This window comes from Pseudochaenichthys georgianus, chromosome 15 (genome assembly GCF_902827115.2).
Source record: "Pseudochaenichthys georgianus chromosome 15, fPseGeo1.2, whole genome shotgun sequence".
NCBI classification, from domain to species: domain Eukaryota; kingdom Metazoa; phylum Chordata; class Actinopteri; order Perciformes; family Channichthyidae; genus Pseudochaenichthys; species Pseudochaenichthys georgianus.
Window position 1 is genome coordinate 8,344,409 of NC_047517.1, and position 20,834 is coordinate 8,365,242.

General features: G+C 43.3%; 1 protein-coding gene across 2 annotated transcripts in view; it reads right to left on the bottom strand.

Moving 5' to 3' along the window:
- Positions 1–20,834, bottom strand: part of dntt (deoxynucleotidyltransferase, terminal) — a 195,482-nt gene that overhangs the window by 53,483 nt on the left and 121,165 nt on the right. The window contains exon 10 of one of the 2 annotated variants that reach the window (XM_034101152.2): positions 11,782–11,865. The exons of the other annotated variant lie outside the window; for it this stretch is intronic. Within the exon in view, the coding sequence (XP_033957043.1) occupies positions 11,782–11,865 (84 nt within the window). The remainder of the gene's footprint in view (positions 1–11,781; positions 11,866–20,834) is intronic. 2 annotated transcript variants of the gene reach the window in all.

The window sequence follows — 20,834 nt, forward strand, 5'->3', positions numbered from 1 at the left end:
GCACTTTCAGCCATTTTGCTGCTGTTTTTCTGCCGTCACCCGTGTTCAAATTACATAATTTCCACCTGTACTAGCAACACACATGACAGGAAATGCTTAGAACTCGATTTGATTTAGAGACCCGGATGTACAGTGGAGATGAAACTGTTCATTACCTTATATCAAAGCAAATTAAATTGTCACTTAAAGTTACTAAAACAGATACTCTAAATAGAAAAAACGACTGAAACAAAGGACTGTAACTTACATGTACTCAAAGAAATACCTTTACAAAAACAAATACTGTATTTTATGTTTATTTTACACCATTTCTTTATACTGTCTTTGTCTTTTTGACCCATTTTATTGTGCCCCTCTCATGAAATAACTGACCCCAGCCTGGCCCCCCCAGTAAAATTGGTCTAGAACCGCCACTAACCCTAACCCGCACGGACTGGGGATTCATACTATGAATCCTAAGTCCATGCGTCTCTTTGTGATGGTTGTCCAGCCCCCCCTCCCACAGCGATTGGAGGATTCCCCTTGGGCCTGTTACTAATTGGGAGTAGATAATTAGCTTGAGCATTAGCCCTGTAATCTTTTTTTAAGCATTTTATAATAAGACAGCTTGTATCCGCTGAGAGACTCTCTGAAGCCCACAAGATTAAAGTCCTCTAAATGTCCGCCTTTGGTCCTGAGCTGGTGTTTCCTCTTTAATCAGACATCAGGCCTCATCACTCTCCTGTTTCCCCGACATGACCAGCGCAATCTTTCCAAAACCACTGGCCAATTATAAGGAACACGAAAAAGCACCATTACTGTGCCGTCCTCTGCCATACTTTGGACCAATTAGTTTTAGCACTGACAAAAAAGGAGGGAATATTTTGCTCTGTCCGCTCCAAGTGAGAGCGGACAGAGGGAACAGTCAGTGACAAGACAGACATGGAAGAGTTCATTGATCTTCATTACGGTAATTACGAATGAAAAACAGGTCAAACTGTGGTGCGATTCCTGAATGAAGTCCATTAAGCTCTCTGCTGACCTTGAGACTGGCCGAGGTGATGGAAGTGTGGAAATAGTTTGAAACTTTGAAAAATCCATCAGGCTAATGGTCATCCGCTGTAAAATCTCCAGTTGAGCTCACATTTCCTCACTTTATGGCATCTACTTTTTCAACTCTACTCTTTCAAAAACCTTAACAACCGGCTTTGTTGTTGTTCATGCCGGGGACAAATGATTTCGAAGCAGAGAGAGTCATCATGACCAAACATGACCCACTGATGACACACTCATTTTATTTTTGATGATCATTTTTTTATGTAAAAACGGGCAAATAAATGGGCTTTTGTTAGCACTTCCACTGATCCAACAATCACCAACAGTGGTTTGAGAGACACTGAAAGAGAGACTGACTAAGGAAAACATTTTTTAAAGTGACGGCGGTCGTTAACTATCGTGTCAATGTGATACAACAGAGGTACCTGACTCTGTTGAAGCAAGTTCAACAGAGTCAGGGTTTCTTTGACTTGGCTAACCAGAACTTGAAATGCTAATCAGAGATATAACAGATTCCACAAAGTCTTGATCGACTGTCTTTAAGCGCAGGCTTTGTGACTCTTTTACCATACGAAATGGATCAATTGGCGCCATCTTCCGCATTGTAAGATTATCTCAAATAAATATGAGAAGATGAGGCAACCTGTATCGGCATGATGGCAAAAATCTACTTATGTAAATTCATAGTTAAACATTTATTCAACATCTCTGCCTTCTCTGTTTGATTAAACAACTTTCCATTCCGCAGCATTTAAACTTGATGCAGCAGATTCAAACAAGTTACTCAAGAATTGCATTTAGGTCCAACACTGTCCCGTGACGAAGGATAAGGGGGAATCTATTTTGTTTTTGGCCAAATTAAATCAAAGTGAAATGAAATGCATTGATTGTATTTCTTTATGAGCCATTGCAGACATATTATATGCATGCTTTAAAACCAAGTACACACAACTCTTCTTCTTTCGCTGGTTACCTTGTATTTAAAAAACCTGCATATACACACATTTTGGAAAAGGACTTTTTCTAAGTCCCTTACCACCTCATCAAACACACATGCAAGGTTTATGTAGGAACGAGTGTGTTGATTTCCAACTGTCCACTCAGTGCACGGATGACTGCACTGTCAGCATGCCTGGCTCGACCCTGCATTTAAATAAACACCATCTGAGTTGGCTGCTTGTGTATAATATCTGTCAGGAAGCTGCCACTCTGTGATCCAGAGACTCTGACCTCTGTCCCCCGGGGAACGGCTGCCGGGACCACCTCGGTGACATGGTGTCTCCCCTGTCCATCCCCCCACTGATACACCCCTCTTTCTCTGCTCGCAACTCAAACGCTTTGCAGCTCTGCCCGATGCATCGGAAATGAGCCGGCCCGTCTTACATGAATAGTTGCGAGGGTAAACACGAGGTATGGATGTCTGGATTTCTGTTGTCATCTTGTCAGTGCTATAAACTTTTTCGAACTGAATAATTTAGTCCTTCAGCTGAGGAGTCGTGTCAATCTTTTTAAAGTTTACACTTCGTGCTTCGAGGTGTAGCTCACTGTCTGATAGCTGAGTTCTGTGGATAAAAGAAAGCTGTGCAATTCCAGCTGATGTAAGATGTACAAATGGCTATAATGACACACATGTCAAGAACTGATTTTCACTTTTTCAAAATAATTATTTGAACTGCTAAAAATATAAATATATTATTATTATTATATTATATATTATCAGGTACTAGAGCTTTCGGCTACCAAGCCCCGTTCCTCTGGAATCAACTTCCAGTGACGATTAGGGAGGCAGATAGTGTCCACACATTTAAGAGTGGGTTAAATACTTTCCTTTTTAGTACAGCGTACAGTTAAGACTGGTTTTAAACCCCCTTTAATACATCCTCATGGACCCTTCGTTTTATGGAATTGTATTTATTGTACCCTAACTCTATTTGTGTCATTGTGTTGTGTTCCTTTTTAAATTGGTATTTTCACATTGATCTTATAAGATACGCGTGTTGTTTTTACATTGTTTTACATTGCCAATGGTGTTTGTTGACTTGTGAAGCCCTCTGAGACAAATAGGATTCGTGATTTTGGGCTATATAAATAAACTTGAATTGAATTATTATTTAGTCTGTCAAATGCTATAAAAGAGTAAAAAAAAATTGCAAGATGATGCCTTTAAAATGTGTGAACTGTCTAAAACCAATAAGATTAAAGAATTTCATAGAACACTGAATAGTAGCAAAAGGAGTAGTTTTAAGAATATTTGCAAAATAAGGGGCATCCTTGATAAAATGATAAACATAATTGTTGGCAAAAATGTCTTGTCACTAAACCCCATGACCAATTGGCTCAGTGGAATTTTGTCTATTGACATTCCAAATCAGGAATAAAAACCTATAACGGTTTGATTGATCAACATGTTTCAACAAACTCGCCTTTATGGCTGTTCCTGGTCTTAACTTTGCTACATTAATTAGCTACATTCTAATTAAAATAAATGACAGTCAACACCTCTGACTGATTGCTCACTTCATAGGTGGGTAACTGCCTCAAATCACTAATTAACACCTATATGGAAAATGACTAAAATGATATAATAAACAAATAGAAGTCTGACATAGGTTAATAATTATGAAATCAAATCTTAAAGGTGGGGTAGGTAATTTTGGAGAAACCAGCTTGAGTGCGCTAGAATTTGAAAATACACAGCCAGAAGAAATCTGCCACTTCCTTACAGAGCCCCTCCTCCAACACACACGAATGCGCACATGACCAATGAGGGCACGAGATAAGTTTGTGCCCAGATGGAAGGCTGACAGGCAGGTAGGCCATCCAGTTATTTTAGCCGGCCCAGCCAAAATGATTGGTCGTGCTTTTTACAGCGCCACGGCTTCCAGAGATTACATTTTTGTATGGATTTTTTGTCAAAGCACTTCAGATATTCATTGCTATCGGGATGTTAAGAGCATTCCATGGAATATAACAAAGTGTATCTCGAGCTGGTTTCTCAAACTTACCTACCCCACCTTTAAAACAGTAAATCATTTATTTTAACTTATCCTTATGAAGTTAAAAGAGACATGTCATGCTTTTCCGGTTATTACCCATCCCCTTGTGTGTTATGAAGGTTTGTATGCATGTAAATGGGCTGCAGAGTCAAAACCCTCAAAGTGCACCCTGTTGGGAGTAAAGCTCTAACACAGAAAAGAGCAAGAGGGCAAGAGCTGCAGCGAGCCGTTTAGTGGAGAAAGTGAATACTGCTGAATACACATACTTTAAAGAGATGCTGTATGCAAAACCAATGTGAGTTTGGAAAATTGCACAGTATTTTTCTATTTTAGTATACCTCAACAATGGAATTATGATCAGTGGAAATGGCCATGACACCTCTCCTTTAAGGTTTTGGCTGTAGCATAATGAAACCTCAAAAGACCTCATGAAAGAAAAAACAAGAAGTGAGGATACCCGGCCCGGAGGAAGCCCGGGGTCCCCTTCTGGAGCCAGGCCCAGAAGGAGGTCTCGCCGACGAGCGTCTGGTGGCCGGGCTTGCCACGGAGCCCGGCCGGGCCCAGCCCGAAAAGGCGACGTGGGCAACACCTCCGCTTCTCCGTCCCGCGGGCCCACCACCTACGGGAAAAAGCGATGGGGTCAGGTGCGCTGCCAGAATGGTGGCAGTGAAAGCGGAGGGTCTCGACGGACCAGACCTGGGTGACAGAAGCTGGCTTTGGGGACGTAGAACGTCACCTCTCTGGGGGGGAAGGAGCCGGAGCTTGTGCGGGAGGTGGAGCGTTACCAGTCGGATCTGGTTAGGCTCACCTCTCCGCACAGCGTCGGCTCTGGAACCTTACTTCTGGATAGGGGTTGGACTCTATTCTTCTCCGGAGTTGCACAAGGTGTGAGGCGCCGGGCGGGTGTGGGGATACTCAAGTCCCCGGTTGGGTGCTTTGTTGTTGGAGTTTACCCCAGTGGACAAGAGGGTCGCCTCCCTACGCCTGCGGGTTATGGGGGTAAGACTCTGACTGTTGTGTGTGCTTATGCACCCAACAGCAGTTCAGAGTATACGGCCTTCTTGGAGACCCTGGAAAGAGTCCTGTATGGGGCTCCTGAAGGGGACTCTTTAATCTTGCTGGGAGACTTCAACGCACATGTGGGCAATGATGGAGACACTTGGAGGGGCGTGATTGGGAGGAACGGCCCCCCTGATCTGAACCGGAGTGGTGGTGTGTTACTGGACTTCTGTGCTAGTCATGGATTGGCCATAACAAACACCATGTGTCAGGATGCTCATAAGTGTACGTGGTACCAGAGCACCCTAGGCAGAAGGTCCATGATCGATTTCGTATCATCGGACCTGAGGCCGTATGTTTTGGACACTCGGGTAAAGAGAGGGGCGGAGTTGTCAACTGATCACCATCTGGTGGTGAGTTGGGTCGAGTGGCGGGGGAAGCCTCTGGATAGACCTGGTAAGCCCAAACGTGTAGTTCGGGTGAACTGGGAACGTCTGGAGGAGGCCCAAGTTCAGGAGGCCTTCAACTCACACCTCCGGCGGAGCTTTTCGGGCATTCCTGTGGAGGTTGGGGACATTGAACCAGAGTGGTCGGTGTTCAAAGCCTCTATTGCCGAAGAGGGGAGCTGTGGTCTCAAGGTCCTAGGTGCCTCAAGGGGCGGTAACCCTCGAACCTGCTGGTGGACACCGGTGGTCAGGGAAGCCGTCCGACTGAAGAAGGAGGCCTTCAGAGATTTGTTATCCCGGGGGACTCCCGAGGCAGTTGCAAGGTACCGACAGGCCCGAAGGGCAGCAGCCTCATCCGTGGCCGAGGCAAAGCAGCGGGTGTCGGAGAAGTTCGGAGAAGACATGGAGAAGGACTTTCGGGCGGCACCAAAGTTGTTCTGGAAAACTGTCCGACACCTCAGGAGGGGGAAGCAGGGAACCATCCAAGCTGTGTACAGTAAGGATGGGACGTTGTTGACCTCAACTGATGGAGTGTTAGGGCGTTGGAAGGAACACTTTGAGGAACTCCTGAAGCCGACAACTCCACCCTCTATGTTAGAGGCAGAGCTGGAGTATGACGGGGGATCAACACCAATCTTCCGGGGGGAGGTCACTGAGGTCGTCAAACAACTCCACAGTGGCAAAGCCCCGGGGGTGGATGAGATCCGCCCAGAAATGCTGAAGGCTCTGGGTGTTGAGGGACTGTCATGGTTGACACGTCTCATCAACGTTGCGTGGAAGTCGGAAACAGTACCGAAGGAGTGGCAGACCGGGGTGGTGGTTCCCCTTTTTAAATAGGGGGATCAGAGGGTGTGTGCCAATTACAGAGGCATCACACTACTCAGCCTCCCCGGGAAAGTTTACTCCAAGGTACTCGAAAGGAGGGTCAGGCCGATTGTCGAACCTCAGATTGAGGAGGAACAATGCGGACTCCGTCCTGGTCGTGGAACGACGGATCAGCTTTTTACTCTCGCAAGGATCCTGGATGGGGCCTGGGAGTACGCTTATCTGGTCTACATGTGTTTTGTTGACTTGGAGAAGGCGTATGACCGAGTTCCCAGGGAGTTACTGTGGGAGGTGCTGCGGGAGTATGGGGTGAGGGCGTCTCTACTCAGGGCCATCCAATCTCTGTACTCCCAAAGCGAGAGCTGTGTCCGGGTCCTCTGCAGTAAGTCGGACCCATTTCCGGTGAGGGTTGGCCTCCGCCAGGGCTGCGCTTTGTCACCAATCCTGTTTGTAATATACATGGATCGGATTTCGAGGCGTAGTCGTGGGGGAGGGGGTCTGCGGTTCGGTGGACTAAGGATTGCACCACTGCTTTTTGCAGATGCTGTGGTTCTGATGGCTTCATCGGTCTGCGACCTTCAGCACTCACTGGATCGGTTCGCAACCGAGTGTGAAGCGGCTGGGATGAGGATCAGCACCTCCAAATCTGAGGCCATGGTTCTCAGCAGGAAACCGATGGACTGTCCACTCCAAGTAGGGAATGAGTCCTTACCCCAAGTGAAGGGGTTCAAGTATCTCGGGGTCTTGTTCTCGAGTGAGGGAACAATGGAGCGTGAGATGGGCCGGAGAATCGGAGCAGCAGGAGCGGTACTGCAGTTGCTTTACCGCACCGTTGTGACGAAAAGGGAGCTGAGCCAGAAGGCAAAGCTCTCTGTCTACCGGGCCATTTTCGTTCCTACCCTCACCTATGGTCATGAAGGATGGGTCATGACCGGAAGAACGAGATCGCGGATACAAGCGGCCGAGATGGGTTTTCTCCGCAGGGTGGCTGGTGTCTCCCTTAGAGATAAGGTGAGAAGTTCGGACATCCGGGAGGGACTCGGAGTTGAGCCGCTCCTCCTTCGCGTCGAAAGGAGCCAGTTGAGGTGGTTCGGGCACCTAGTTAGGATGCCAACTGGGCGTCTCCCTAGGGAGGTATTCCAGGCACGTCCAGCTGGGAAGAGACCAAGGGGTAGACCTAGGACCAGGTGGAGGGATTATATCTCTTCGCTGGCCTGGGAGCGCCTTGGGATCCCCCAGTCAGAGCTGGTTGATGTCGCCAGGGAAAAGAAAGTTTGGGGCTCTCTGCTGGAACTGATACCCCCGCGACCCGACCACGGATAAGCGGGAGAAGATGGATGGATGGATAATGAAACCCTTGGTGTTATGATTGGTTCATTATAAGCTATACAGTACTTTCACTCTCTGCCAGTGGGTACAATCTCCTGGGGGAAATTAAGGCCAGTTTTACTGCACACAAACGGAGAGGATATCTTCTGTTGCACCTACAATTATGAAGGTAATATAACCACTAACATGGTGTCTCAGCACACTCTTTATTCCTTCCATACCAGCAACACAAAGTATGTTACTTTTTTGTTTGTTGCTAAAGATAGCCATGCCGCTAACAATATATGACAAGATCGATCCATTTGTTCATATTGAAAAATGCCAGTTTCTACTGAACTCAGTAGCATTAATACCACTGCATGTCAATCAATCAATGTTTATTTATATAGCCCAATATCACATTGGTCTCAGTGGACTTCATAGTTTGTACAGAATATCAGTATTACATTACATGTTACTTGTTTGACGCTTTTATCCAAAGCGACTTACATACTCAATACTGTGGGCAATCCCCACAGGAGCAATTTGGGGTGAAGTGTCTCAGGGACACAACGACATGCTGACTGCAGTGGGGTTTGAACCTGTGCTCCCCCGATCCCAACACCAACGCACCATTCCACTGCGCCACAGCCTCCCAATACGACACCCTCTGTCCTTAGACCCTCACATCGTACAAGGAAAAACTTCCAGAGAAAACCCACAGTTTAAAGGGGAACATGGGAGACACCTCAGGGAGAGCAGCAGAGGAGGGACCCCTCTCCCAGGATGGACAGACGTGCAATAGATGCCGTGTGTAAATTGAAAAGATAATACATTTACAACATAGGTAAACCAAATGTTTGGAAATGCATGTGACTCTTAACTGTTTTATCCTTCCCAGGCCAGTTATGTTCAGGATTCACACAAAGACAATATGTTCCAATAACAAAACCTAATAAGCCCTTGCACTGCGGGCCAGCAAAGAGTTAAACTGCATGAGATATTGTGTAAAAAGATTCTCTCTGCTTTGCTGTGTTTTTTATATCACTGTGTATACTAAGATGCAGTTAATTTAATTGGAAAATGTGTAAATGAACTTTAAACTCCCCAATGCAATTACCTTACTGTAATAAGGACGAGCTTTTGAATACAGAAACATTAAGATGGCCTGTGTTCCCTCAGCTTGTTCTGGTGTACATTGCACTTATTTGTAAATGTACGTGTGAGATGGAGCATCCAGCCTGCCAAAGTCTGCACACCCCCCACTAAGCAATGTGCTATAATTACAAATGTTGTTCTCGCTCCAGTATCAACTCTCTACTTTTACGGAGTGGAAACATATATTGCATGGAATAATTTGTCTAGGTTTCTCATACTGTAGAAATTTAACACCCAAATCTTGCCAAAAGCCTTTGAGTACCAAAGCTTCGGCAGTAATTATCTATGCAGATTCATAAGAGCACACAAGAGGAGAGAGGTATCAAATCCCAGTATAAACTCGTAGAAAAAACCTGTATGGCCTTTGCATTTACTTCTCTCCATTTTAAGATCAATTAAAGAGGAGCTTGTGGTTTTCAAGTTTCACTGGTTTTCAAGTTCTACTTCTGTAGTCCTATTCAGCCACATGTTAATAACCATCGTTTTTCAGACATGTAAACTCACCAGTGGGGTCAATGCTGATGTATTTAATGTCGTAGAACAAAACGTGATCCGTCTCTTAAATTTGTGTCAAACACAGACCTTATTTCCAGCTATTTTCCAAAATCCTATGGAGAAATCCCATTGGCTCTGAGACCAGGGAACCGGTAGTGATAAAATGCGAACTCACTTCCGGGTTTTAGGAGTCGTCACTGCACCACTCTATCACCCCTTGATACTTAGGCCCGCCCCTTTGTTGTTAGCCGCTACTGATCTGTCAAGCTAACAAAACTACCATGGTGCCTGTGTTTCCCAAACTGCACTCCCTGATTAATACCGTAGGTTTGTTAGAAGGAAGCAGACATAAGGGTCTAAGATATGTGTTTGAAGGATGTGAAACTGACTCTGCTAAATAGGGGTGTAACGGTTCACAGAAGTCACGGTTCGGTTCGTACCTCGGTTTGGGGGTCACGGTACGGTACGGTTCGGTACAACAAGAAAAAGCAAAACAAAGTCCCAAATGCATAATTCCAGGTTTGTTGTTATTTATTTTTGAACAGTAGTGCAAGTTTCAGTCTCAAAATAAGGAACTCTGACATTTTGAATAATTAACTGTATTAAACAGTTAAAAACAAACCATAAACAGTACCACATACACTCAGATGGCCGTATCTATAATGGCTGATGTCAAACAAAAAGGTTTCATCAAGCTGTACAACTAAAAAGAATGTCTTACATCATAAATAATAAGAAAGTGTTTCAAGAGCGCAAAGTCGTTGAAAAACATATGCCAAAAGCTTCCGTTATTTATTTTGGTTTCACGGCTTTCATGTCTATTGGCTTCTTAAAAACAGCGGGGATCAGCTGTTGAACTGCTGTTGTCTTTTGCCGGGCTCTGGTGATTGGCAAATCTGGGTGATCCATTCCGATATGATTTAGCATGTTTGGCGTGTGTTGCCATTAGCATACCGCACCGCTGTAGAACAACGCCGACACACCGTCCTCTTCCGATCCACCACTCGCACACTTCATCGTTATTGTAGTCCACACAGCTGATTTAAAAGAAGCAGATGGGTTCTAGCTCCTGTGTGTTATCTGAACTCACCATACTAACTTTTCTTCTTCTTGTATTTAGTTCGTTTTGTTGTTGTGTTTCTTCTTGTTCTTCATTTGTTGTTTAAAGGAGGCTGGCAAACAGCTTTTAGGTGCAATACCGCCCCCTGGATTATAAATAGTGTAGTGGATGCTGCCCTGAAGGACAGACTTTTTTCCCACTCGTAAAAAAAAAAAGGCGTATTCGCCGTGTGACTGCATGTGCCGAACCGTGAAGTCCGAACCGTGACGGTACGGGACGAATACGGATACCGTTACACCCCTACTGCTAAAACAAGGATATTGAAGCTAAAGCCAATCAGTAAAGATAGTCTAAACGTGCGCCATGAAATCAAATTAAGCAGCAACATATTTCGTGGAAAGCAAAGTAGACCTATATTTACAATCATAAAAATAAGCACAAAGAGCATTTCACAATACCTTCAGTTGCTAGCGTAGCATAGCAGTGCTAGTGTTGTGCTGTACTCCGTTAGCTCACAAGTTGTGGGACAAAAACGTAACGTTTAAGAATAATATATACATCTGTGTAACAAGTATCAGTGTCATAGTAATTCATGAAGAGTGAGGATATCTATTTTAGAAGGTTGTTTAGAAGGAGTCCTTCCTCTTAAAACTGTTAGCGGCTTAATAAAGAATAGCAACAAGTGCAGAGACGCTTTGGTAAGATCAACGCAGCTTTGCCCGTTGTTGTAAATTGAATCACAGAAGCACCAGCTCTACTCTGTAATCGCAATGGCACAATGTGTCCGAGAGAGCAAAATACTATTCATGCTGGATCATTTGGCTCTTCGCGTTATCATGATTGTTGTTAAATCAACACTTTACTTGTCTTAGCTGCCTGTATTTGAAAATAGGGTTTCAAAAGCCTCTGGTTTGCCTTAATTATAATGAATGCACACAGAGAAGAATACGTCTGACACCCAAAAAGAAGTGTCAAAGTAAAGCTTAAAATAAACTGCAGTCCCTTACCCAGACATCTCACACCCTTCGAATGAAGTTGGTATTTCTCATGTTCACACAGGTCATCAGCCATGGTAGCTAATAAACACCTTGTAAGTGATTCCTCAACTCCAAATCCACTACCAATTAACAATAATGAATTAACAAATGCATCCTTTGCAAGTGCTGCAGAAGTGATTTCACTACATGTTCTGATACCCTGTCTTTGTAAAATTAACTTTACATTGCAACAAAACATGCTTTCAAGCCTACAGTGGATACTCATACATTTAGCTCTAAATTGCAAAAATGGCAGATTGTGAGAACATGTGAAGCTTTCTCGCTACACAAATTACTTATTATTATTATTAGTTACAGTAATTATGTATTGATTATTTTCCTGTTTAAACCTCTCTGCTAGTACAAATGTCAGATACATGTTATCTGCATGTTTGCAAGCTATAAGTTGATGCGTTACATACCTTTTTTTTGTCGTACAGGGCGTGGTTGTCCAGAATCATCCCTCGCTCCACTTGTGCAAACCTTCTTAGATCTTTCTCAAACTGCTGTGGAAGAAAAAAAAAAGAAAAAAACATCAAACGTCTGTTTTGGGTTGTTATGGCATCTATATTCCTACCTTTAAACCTGTACAAATAAGTAATTTCATATCAGCCAATTAAAATAATATTGCACACTTGCAAATTACTTTGTATTGACTTATTATATCTTTCACATTTATTTGAAGGTGTATTTGGACAGAGTGCCACAGATGAAAGACCTCCTGGACTTTGACCTTGACGTTGTTCTTGACTGAGCAACGTTTTATCACATGATGGTGGCACATACAAGACAATGATTGATCATGAAAGACAGTGACTTCTAAACTTCTCCAAGGATTCCACCCGCAGCCACTGCTCACTGTCATCCAGTTCCTACAATCCTTCTTACTCTGGATCCAGTCCATCCCAGGAGAGCGAAGGCGTATCGATCCACAGGCGGCGACACCAGGTCCACGCGCACCGCCCTCCAGCCCCTGATGTCCCCATCAGCACAGTGGAGACCCCCCTCCACCTGACTGCTCTCCAGCCGCAGGATCAGGAAGCACTTTGCGAAGTTGTCCATGGCATCAAAATGGTGGTTTGGAAGCTTCCTCATATCAAAGGTGGAGTCCTGGTAATTACAGTATAGAAGAATGCCCTGGAGAAGAGAAAATAAGATATGCCATAATGTATGTGAGAAATACCTTTTCTACGATTATTGTTTGGTTGAAAACATAATAGTATAAGAAATGTACTTTTTCCAACTGATCGCACATTTCTTGATATTGTCTTGCCTGGTGCAGAGCTCAAGTCTATTGCCTCCGCAAGACAAACACATCAAATAGCAGCCATAATGCACGTGTTTGACTAAGAATAGCAGTTTTGCAAAAACAGCAACTAGTCAACATATCAGAATAGTGTGAATTGTCGTTAGCGTCTTTTATTTGTTCATGTGGTTTCATAGCTTGTCAGCTCCTGACATACTATTACTGTTATGACGTGTCTGTGCCACTTTATTTTATGAATGCTTGTTAGAGGGGCAGGTGGTAGGAAGCAGGATCAAACACGTCATCACACTTTGGAGGTGTTGGCTGACTCGTTAGTCGTCATTAAAAGCACCTCGTTGGGATATATCGGTGGACTTTGGGACCGGGATAGCTCTTCCACAAGGAAAACACCAGCATCTTCCACCACGAACAATATGCATAACTTATTGACCTGAACATTAACACCAAAGACTGAGCCGGCCGATCTTCACCTAAGGGGTGTGAAGAGGCGTTGCTCGACCCCAGTTAACTGTTCACGAAATGTATCTGTGGCGAGGGAGAGGCACACGGTTATGGTTTGCTGTTGAGTTATCAAACGCATGGCTATGAGGTGTTGATCAGATTAAAACATCTTGACGTATTCTCCATTCATCACCTACACAAAGACACCAAAGTGAAGATGGAGGCCTTTAAAGCATTCAATTGTTGCTAATTAAATGAATGATCTCTTTAAATGACTGACCATTTAATGTTGTAATTGAGGTTTAAACTTGGATCAAACAGCACATTACAGTAAAATGTTTAAATGTATGGCTTGAAGTTACAGTATTTGTTAAGGCCCATCACAGTCACTTTTGTCTCAGCAATTATAACAGAGATAAGCTGCAGAAAGTTTTAGCACATCCAGTCTTTACCGCTGCTAAAATGTATTTCATATATTTCAGTAAAACTTTTTACTGGAAGAATTGCCTGGATTGTCAGTGTGGAAATGACTGCCAGTGTGGCAGACGAGGATGAATGTTCCTCCCACAGTGTGACCGAGAATTGAGTCATTAAACACCAAAGCCCTTATTCTGTTATTGGACAGTTCAGACACAGAGAAACCAATCACTTATTTGAAGCCTCTAAAAACCTTGGTGTGGCCTCGTGAGCCCCTCCCCATTTGTGGATACTTCATGAGACTGTTTAACGCAACTCGTTTCAGAATGCAATCCTTTCAGAATAAAGAGTCAAGTCTTGTTTCTTATCCAAGAGGGGAATATTTGTAATCTTAAAATACTGAGTTGAGGAATGTTCTGTGCAGGGTGTTAAGTGGACGGTTAAATACATATAACTGACTGTTTTGGGCATGGTGTCAGGAATTGCTAAAGTCTGAAATATCGCTACAATGCTTCATACATGTATGTACCAGCTAGAAATCATTTAAATGTTGTTGATTTTCTAAATTCTAATGCCATCTTGAAAATTAATTCTTCACTTTTAAAATTGAATTTGAAAGATTATTTATATTTTCCTCAGGAATTTGGCAGGAAGTCAGACCCAAAAGCAGTAAAAGGAGGATAGCAGGATTTTTTTTAATAAAAAGCGAGCTTTTAGAAAACAAAAAATGATTAACAATAAGTTTAACACAAATACAGGTGGACCAAGCAAGGTGAAAAGAAAACAAAGAAAAGCTGAACAGGTACATACCAGGGAGAGCATGAGGAACAGGATCAGGAACACAGGCAGGACCATAGAAGCGAACAAAGATGACGAACTGACTAAGACAACGTAGACAGACAGCCATATATAGTGACAGGACTAGTTAGATTAACAAGAAACAGCTGAGGGCAGGTGGAGGCACGAGGGCAACAGGGAGAAAACACAAAGGTGTACAGATAACACCTAAAGTAGAAAACAGAAATGAGACTGAGATATACTTTATGTAAAATACAATTATTGTAGGATTTTGTCACAGTATTGCACTGCATAGAACTTGCTACTCTGAGAAATGTGATGTTTTGTTAAAGTATGTGTTTTGATTCAGAATTTAAATAAGATCAATCCGGACGACTGAATGCTATCTTTTCATTACTCCTGCACTTTCCTGTGATCTGTATTAGGACCCGTAAAATATCCAGCCCTCCAACTTAAGCACCCCAATTACATTTTCAATGTTGTATCAAGGCTTTATAAATCTCCCTTTGGTGACAATGTTAATGCAAGGTATGCAAATCCCAATAAACATGACATTGTTAAATATTACATGTTTTGCATCTTCAAAGTATTGTAGTATTTCTTATTGTTTGAGTGTGTGTCGCCATAATGACTTGTTCATTATTGACCTGTTCTCGGATAAAGTCCGACACTGACAAACTGAAACGTTGACTTGAATGAAATGTATTATGTCAACAGATTTGGCATAACTGTATTAGGTTAGTTGAAAGCAATAATATTAAGTTTAAATAAAGGTTAGGTTCAACTTAATATTTTTTCTTTCAACTAACCTAATATAGTTATGTGGAACCTGTTGACATATTGCATTTGATTAAAGTAAATGTTTACGTTTTTCAGTGTAAAGAACCACATTTATAAACCAAGTGTATTATTAAATACATAAAACACTCTCCATTGAGGATTGACACCTTATCAGAGTGCATTTCTACAAAAAAAGTTGCCAAGAAAAATAATCCGCAGTTAATTGTATCATGAATAAGTGCTTATTGATTAAATCAAGAGCCAAGTCAAGTCTTATTGGTTAAAATAAGCTTTAACAAAACCTAGACATTACTGTATGTCATGGGCTTTAGGACCACAGTGTTAACATCTGCTCCCACTTGTCATCAGTCTTTTCTGAGCCTGGGGAAGGAAAGAAGAAGAGATGTCTGAACACCCAGAAGAGAGACAAGCCTCCAGTCAGCCATACTGTAGTAGATGAGGCCCATTCCCTGGTAGATGGTTCCCCTCCTTAGGTAATGGAAATCTCTCCCAAGTAAGATGTGAGTGTGTTGAAGAGAGGACTAAAAAGGGTCACTGACAAGAAACAAAGCTGTAAGTGTAGAAAGGAGTGAAATGGAGAGAGTGCAAGAGTTGGAGAATAAAGTGTTCAACCTGAGAAATAGTTGAACGAGATAAGAAGCGAAGAAGCCAGGAAGTAGGGAGGGGAAAAAGACAGAGACTCTTTTAATTGATTTCCTCTGAGCCTCGGCTTGGCTGACGGTGCCTTTCTCTGGATGCACAAGTGTTACTAAGATTACAAATTGTCAATTTAATTCCGGAGGCCAGCCTAATTGTTGGGCTACTGCTCTCCTCTCACTGGCCATAAATCGTCCTCACTCTCCTTAAAGACCAATAATTGGGGAAGAGAGTGCAGCAGGCCCACAGACCATCCGATGACTGAGGTTAATCACAAGGCATTAAACACTTAGTCAGCACCACCTGAATGGCCGCCGCTTAACTGATGGGCATACAAGTATCACAAGGAAATGGCTTCCCCCCATAGACTGTATTATAAATGGACGTAGTGTCCGTGATGTCACCCATAGGTTTCTGCAGAGTTGCTGAGAAGCCCTTAGTAGGCGGAGTCGACAGTGACGTCAGAGTCTAACTCCCGCCTGCTCTAGCCTGATTCAAATAAGGGCAAACATGTTTGATTCTTAAGTAGGCCCGGAGTTGAAAAAGGTTGGTTCCCAATTATTGTATTAAAGCAAACCCTAAGTGTGATGTATTTTACCATGAGTAATTAAATAATAATGCAATTAAACTGTCAAGCATAATTGAAGATTATGACTTTACTTTATTTCTTACTTTAATGGCTTGTCGACTTTGGTTGTTTTTATGCTTGTCTTGTGTACCTGTCCCTTTTCGATGTTTTTCTTTGAAGACTCTGAAGGCCATGTTGTTTCTACGTGTCTTTTTCAAAAAAATAAAAAACACTATCTTTAAAGGGGTGGACTCGTTTGTCGTGCAAAGACTCTGCCCCCTGGACCGCGCCACATCTGCAATTACAGATAACCATTCACCGTCCAATAATAGGCAGGGAAAGGCCTCTTTAAAGTTAAGTTCAGTAATAGCTTAGCTAAAGGCAGTGACAGTTCCCACTTAGATAATGAGGCCAGAATGGCAGCATAAAACCACTTAAACACTGACTAATCTCAAGATAAAATCCCGAGAGCCACACTTGAGACGAGTTGTGGGAGAAGGTCTGCGACCCGTCTCGTGCACGCGGCCGGGAATGTAGGTCACGTCTTATTCTGGCAGATATTTCAGTCCCTCCTGGCAGTGCATTTCCTAAAGCCTTGACTCGTCTGAATGCCTTTGGAGAAAAGTAGTACTGAGTTATGGTGACAGTAGCACGGACTAGTAAGCACATGAATACAGATGCCCTTTGTTGGGGGGTGTGTGACCCTCCTGCCTACACACACACACTACTGTCTCTCAGTCTCTTCCTTCTGTGTGACAAACATAAACCTACGAATCCACCATGAAAGCAGGATGTCATGAAGCCGCAGCATGGCCGGCGGCAGTTTAGCCCAATATAGCGCTCTGTAATCATCTCCCACGCAGCAGGTAATGTCAGCGAGCATCTGAGAGTAAGCTTATTCCACCAGAACTGTTTACAGAGGGAATTACAGAGGAGGACAGCGGGAAGATAATCTTTCCCCCCAAAGCTTCTCCTCTGAGTCAAGACTTTTTAAATTGTGATTTAGAAAAAAAGCTTTTTTTCCCTTATTTGATTATTTACTCCTCTGGAGAGGGAGCGATGAGTGGTTGCGAGGCCACCTGCATCCGGAGGACGTGAGCTGTTGTCAGGGACACCAGGAGCTCTGATCTCAGCTCACTATCTCTCTGACTCACATGGAGAGACTTCAAAACCTGCTTCCAGTCGCAGATTAGCGCATGTTATCCAGGGACGTTTGAACTGTGCTTCGACTTTGATTCGGAGCTTCGACGGAATAAAAGAGCTCCGATTGCTGAAATGAAAGTGCAGCGGTTTGTGTGACTGTACTCGTCCTCTCAATGTCAGTCAAAGTAGCCGTAAGACCTACTGCTTTGATTTTGAAGTGACCAGCTCTACTAAGAATGTCAAAAAAACTATTTTTAACAGCTACACTTTTCTAAACAATGTGCAGCTCATAAAAAGAAATACACTTCACCAGTGTAGTATTTCACTGTGCGCAATAAAATAGTAAAGTAACACCTGTAAGTACCAGATGTATTTAGTCAGGCTACACCCCATCATAACCTTCAAAACAATATCAAGCCTTGTAGATCTAGATGGTCAGGAAGGGCGAGTCATGACCGAAAGAACACGATTACGGATACAAGCAGCCGAAAAGTGTTTTCTCTTGACGGTGGCTGACATCTCCCTTAGGAATGAGGTGAGACGTTCAGACATTAGGAAGGGACTCGGAGTAGAACTCCTTTGAAAGGAGCCAGTTGAGGTGTTTCAGGCACCTGGTAAGATTACTGGAAGGAGACCGAGGGGCAGACCCAGGACCAGGCGGGTTATTATATCTCAACTCGGGCCTATGGGCACCTTGGAATACCCCATTCAGAGCTGGTTGATGTGGCCAGGGAGAGGGAAACGTGGGGGCCTCTGAGACCCGACTCCAGATGATGATGGATAGATACGGAATTTACGAGTTTGTCGCATGCACGTTATTGGCTAATTTAAGCATCATTAGGCTAAGGGTGAATTCATTGTTTATTTGATGCTAACTACTGCAGTGCCTGTGCTCTGCTTTTCTATTCAAAGTTTAAATGTGTAATTTGTACCACTTAGGTCCCCAGAAATACACTCTCCAACTACGAACGGACAAACTGTTCTTGAGATTGTACATCTTCTCCAATAAGTCTTCTTATTTATTACATTTCTTTGTGCACTGTATTATTCTGAATATTTTCAATGCCATTTCGGTGGGGACATGTCCCCAGCAGAGAAGACACCTGTGCACAACTGTATGGAGCAGATGCCCATATTGCCTATTCAACCAACGAGAACACGCTCCAATCTCTCACCACATTGGCCGAATGCAGAACAATGACGCATTGACAGAATGGCTTTATAATGGCGGCAACGCACACACAGCTCAGCCTTCAAAAAGCAGCACTTATACAGTATTTAGAGACAGGGATGATAGATGGACTGAGAGTGAAACGTGGCCCTCTCCGTCTCTCCGTTGCAATTACCAGGGCCAAGCTGAATCTCATCTGTCTGCCACAGAGGCTACTGACTGACCTTGCCTCTGCCCCCAAGTTATGCTTTCAGAATATCAGCACAGGGCGGGGGGAGAAAAAATGATTTTTCACAAGGACGTTTCTAGATAGATGTATTTTTAACTCCCTGCAGGCTGAGGAAGGGCTGCCCGCGATATTAGGCCTGAGTGTAGACACGTGGGGCCCCCGGGGGCTCCATTGCAGATGACAAGGTTACACGACTTAGAGTCAACCTCTGTTACCTCCACTTAATCATTGTCTTTCGTGTCCTCGTCCCCGCAGACCGGTACCCTTTGCATCCCTACTCCATCCAGAGAGCGTCTGGTCCGATCCGTTCTCGCCTCCTAAAGCCTTTTCAACACCTGCCAGCCCGCCTAATTCACTGTCTCACAGCCGTCCTCCCTCCTTATCCCCCGCACATCACACATCCTTTCACCGTTCCCTCTACCTATAGTGGCTGAAAAGAAAGAGAGTGAGAGCGCCTCGTGATAGCATACAATAAGTACGAGGTAATTATGGTCAGGGTGGACCGCTGAAGGGGCAGAGAGGCATGTGGAGGTGTGGATAAAAGAAGGACGGTGGGAATTATTTTTAAACCCGGTGATGACAAAAAGAATCCGACAGCGAGACCAGACTCGGCCCTGCTCTTCATCAAACACTTGTCTCCTCTCATGACCCTCTCCTACTACGCATTTATCTGAGGGAGGAAACTAGGTTGACAAATCCTCTCCCTTCTCTGTTTTACTCTACATTATTTTTAAGTGATATTGATCCACTACTGTCTATCACTTTCACGCTGGAAAGAGATCAGAATGGCTTTAATAGAAATTCTATACACAAATGTATAACTACTGCTCTGAAATAAAACAATCTCATCGGCACTAGGGTTGCAAAATTCCGGGATTTTCAAAGATGGAAACTTTCCATGGGGATTAACGGGAATAAACTGGGAATTTTCTAAATTGAAGGTTGGCTCTTCATAGGGAACTTAAATATAGGGGGAAAATACATTTTAGCATAATCTTGACTAAAACAAACAGATGCCATTCAAGTACACTTGAATATCCATGCCATAGCACACTGCTTACTGCATGGCTATTGAGACCACACAAAGGTTCGCAACAGGAGAGTGGAAAAACTGGTTGGCATTCGGGCAAACCTAAGGCTCTCTGAGCCGGACACAGAGCCATCCTCAACAGGCTGGACAGTGACACTGAAGAGGAAGAGGAAGAGTGTGATGTTGATGAGGCCCAGGAAGAGCCCATTGACTGAAAGGGTAAAAAATGCAGAGGATCGCTTGAAGGAAGATGTGCATGTTTAATGGGACTGTTTGGAGGGAGAAGGCTCTTTTCATTTAACATTTTGAATGGGACTTTGTGGGGATTTTTGGATGGGGGGTGCATTTGTGTTCATTTTTTAATGAGTGGGGTTGGGGGTGATGAGTAATATTTAACTCAACATTCCTGTTTTCGTTCTTCAATGAAACAAATAATTGTTCAATAAAATAATTAAAACTTGTCCTGTTCTACTTAACAAAAAAATCTGTTGAAATGTCATTTTTGTTTAATTTGCATCGAATATTTCCAAAATTCCCCAGCTTAACTTCCCATGGAAACTTTCCGGAAATTTACCGGAAACGTTCCGCTCCTTTGCAACCCTAATCGGCACACACCTGTATTTGATGTAGTTACAGTATCTCACACACTTGTTTTTTTACTTTTATCTAAGTTGTAACCATATGTTAATACACATATAGCCTACCATATGTATAATTATCTCCCATCCAAAGACGGCATGCAGTAATCTCTTTTTAGATACACTGCATGGAAAGAAATTAGAAAAAGGGCTAGGCTCCAGAGTTATATTTTAGTACAAATACTTTTTAAAGTCCTGTCTACACAGGAGGCAATTTTTCAATTGTCCATCAGACGCTTCTATTTTATTCAATACAGCCGTCTAGACAGCTCACATCGTTTTGTATTATATTCCTTTAGTGGGCATTAAATGGAAGCTGCATTGGTGGAGGTGTCT